The sequence below is a fragment of the Trichechus manatus genome, unplaced genomic scaffold (genome assembly GCF_000243295.1).
Source record: "Trichechus manatus latirostris isolate Lorelei unplaced genomic scaffold, TriManLat1.0 scaffold00295, whole genome shotgun sequence".
In the NCBI taxonomy this organism is placed as follows: Eukaryota; Metazoa; Chordata; class Mammalia; order Sirenia; family Trichechidae; genus Trichechus; species Trichechus manatus.
The window spans coordinates 729857-732367 of record NW_004444231.1 but is presented as its reverse complement, the minus strand read 5'-3'; the positions used below and the strand labels follow the sequence as shown (position 1 = coordinate 732367).

The 2511-nt window shown below is 55.7% G+C and overlaps 1 protein-coding gene across 1 annotated transcript in view; it reads right to left on the bottom strand.

Moving 5' to 3' along the window:
- The window catches only part of TUBB (tubulin beta class I), a 3714-nt gene continuing 1203 nt past the window's right edge, over positions 1-2511 (bottom strand). The window contains exons 2-4 of the mRNA XM_004390380.1: positions 1929-2037; positions 1538-1648; positions 1-1241 (exon numbers count right to left, since the gene is read on the bottom strand). Of these exons, the coding sequence (XP_004390437.1) occupies positions 184-1241; positions 1538-1648; positions 1929-2037 (1278 nt within the window). The 3' untranslated portion in view covers positions 1-183. The remainder of the gene's footprint in view (positions 1242-1537; positions 1649-1928; positions 2038-2511) is intronic.

Sequence of the window (2511 nt, the reverse complement as noted above, 5' to 3'; positions counted from 1 at the left end):
TTCAACAAACAACAAATATTTATTGAGCGCCTACTGTGTACCAGGCACTGTTCTAGAACCCCCTCAAGGGGAGGGGTGGGGGGGGAGACAGAGGCAGAAAATGCAAATTCTGAGGGAGAAGAAAGGGGCAGTTGAAGAAGAAGGCTGAGGGAGCTGAGAAGCCTGAGGTGATGGGACTCTGCCTTAGGCCTCCTCTTCGGCTTCCTCGCCGAAATCCTCCTCCTCTTCTGCGGTGGCATCCTGGTACTGCTGGTACTCGGAGACGAGGTCATTCATGTTGCTCTCAGCCTCGGTGAACTCCATCTCGTCCATGCCCTCACCTGTGTACCAGTGGAGGAAGGCCTTCCGACGGAACATGGCGGTGAACTGCTCTGAAATGCGCTTGAAGAGCTCCTGGATGGCTGTGCTGTTACCAATGAAGGTGACCGCCATCTTGAGGCCTCGGGGTGGGATGTCACAGACAGCCGTCTTGACATTGTTGGGGATCCATTCCACGAAGTAGCTGCTATTCTTATTCTGTACGTTGAGCATCTGCTCATCCACCTCCTTCATGGACATCCGCCCACGGAAGACAGCCGCCACAGTGAGGTACCGGCCATGGCGGGGGTCACAGGCAGCCATCATGTTCTTGGCATCAAAGACCTGCTGGGTGAGCTCAGGCACGGTGAGGGCCCGGTACTGCTGGCTACCACGGCTGGTGAGTGGGGCAAAGCCAGGCATGAAAAAGTGGAGACGTGGGAAGGGCACCATGTTGACTGCCAGCTTGCGGAGGTCAGCATTGAGCTGGCCAGGGAAGCGGAGGCAAGTGGTGACACCGCTCATGGTGGCTGAGACAAGGTGGTTCAGGTCTCCATAAGTTGGTGTGGTCAGCTTGAGAGTGCGGAAGCAGATATCGTAGAGTGCTTCATTATCAATGCAATAGGTCTCATCGGTGTTCTCTACCAACTGGTGGACAGAGAGGGTGGCGTTGTAGGGCTCAACCACAGTGTCGGATACTTTGGGTGAGGGCACCACACTGAAGGTGTTCATGATGCGGTCAGGATACTCTTCACGGATCTTGCTGATGAGCAAGGTACCCATTCCAGAGCCTGTGCCTCCACCGAGTGAGTGGGTCAGTTGGAAGCCCTGCAGGCAGTCACAGCTCTCAGCCTCCTTCCGCACCACATCCAAGACGGAGTCGACCAGCTCGGCCCCCTCTGTGTAGTGGCCCTTGGCCCAGTTGTTGCCTGCCCCAGACTGACCTGGAATGGGGTTGGGAGTCAAGCTTGATTAGCAAGGTGTGGAACGTACCTGACCACCCTTCCACCTTTACAATAATCCCCTTGGAGATATCTTCACTCTACCCTTACCTGTGATAGATCCTCCCCCATAGTTTTCCAGCTAAGACAGTCACTACCTATGCTTTTTATCAGAGATTGAGAACACAGCCTTCTATAAGCTCTCCAGTACAACAATCATCTTTTAACTCTTGCTCATCCCCTTACACCCAAATAAACTGAGTAAGACAGCATCTACTAATATCTTCTCTATAACTCACCAAAAACAAAGTTGTCTGGTCTGAAGATCTGGCCAAAAGGGCCTGAGCGAACAGAGTCCATGGTCCCGGGTTCTAGATCCACCAAGATAGCACGAGGAACATATTTGCCACCTACAGGGAAGAGAGGAGAGAACTGACAGGGAAAACCAATGTATTGGGGTGGGGAAACCTGGGACCCAGGCTTGTGATTCCAAGCCCTGCCACCAGGTGGCAGCAGAGCTGGGTTTGGCCCCAGAAGGTGGGAAGAAAACAAATTGAGAAACGTTTCAAAGAGTAAAGAATGATGATGGACTCATCCAGAAGGAATAAGGTGTTCCCCAGGGATGGAAAGAGACCCCCAGACAAGTGGGAGAGGAGATGGGACCTGAGCCTCGCGGGCACCTGCCCTCACCTGTGGCTTCATTGTAGTACACTGAGATGCGGTCCAGCTGCAGGTCACTGTCCCCGTGGTAGGTGCCGGTGGGGTCGATGCCGTGTTCATCACTGATCACCTCCCAGAACTGCAGGAGAGCAATGAGCCCCCAGCCGCTCAGGTCCCAGCCAACTATGCCTCCCCTTCCATTTTATTTCAGACGCGCCATGTAGGCCCTGTTTCAAAGCCTGGCAACCCTTCTCTCCGCCTGCCACACCCTTCCCCTAGACACCCGCACCCCCGGGAACCTCAACTTATATATTTTATTCAGCTCCATTGCTTGGGACTTGATACGCGACTGAGAGGGCCCGGCGTTCGTGGCACTGGGGCTAGTAGGAGGGGAGGCAGAGCTAACCCGATAGGCGCCCTTCCCGCCCTCCCTGCTGGGCATCGCCCCTCCACGCACAAAGGGCCGGGGGACCAAAAGGCGAACCGCTGCGGCAGTCGCTCCCATGCTCCACGTGACCGCGGCGCTTGCACGCGCGCGTGGAACTGCCGACAAAAGGCGGTGTCGCGCGTGGGAAGGGCGGGGCCGAGGGCGCGAATTCCGCGCGCTAGCAGC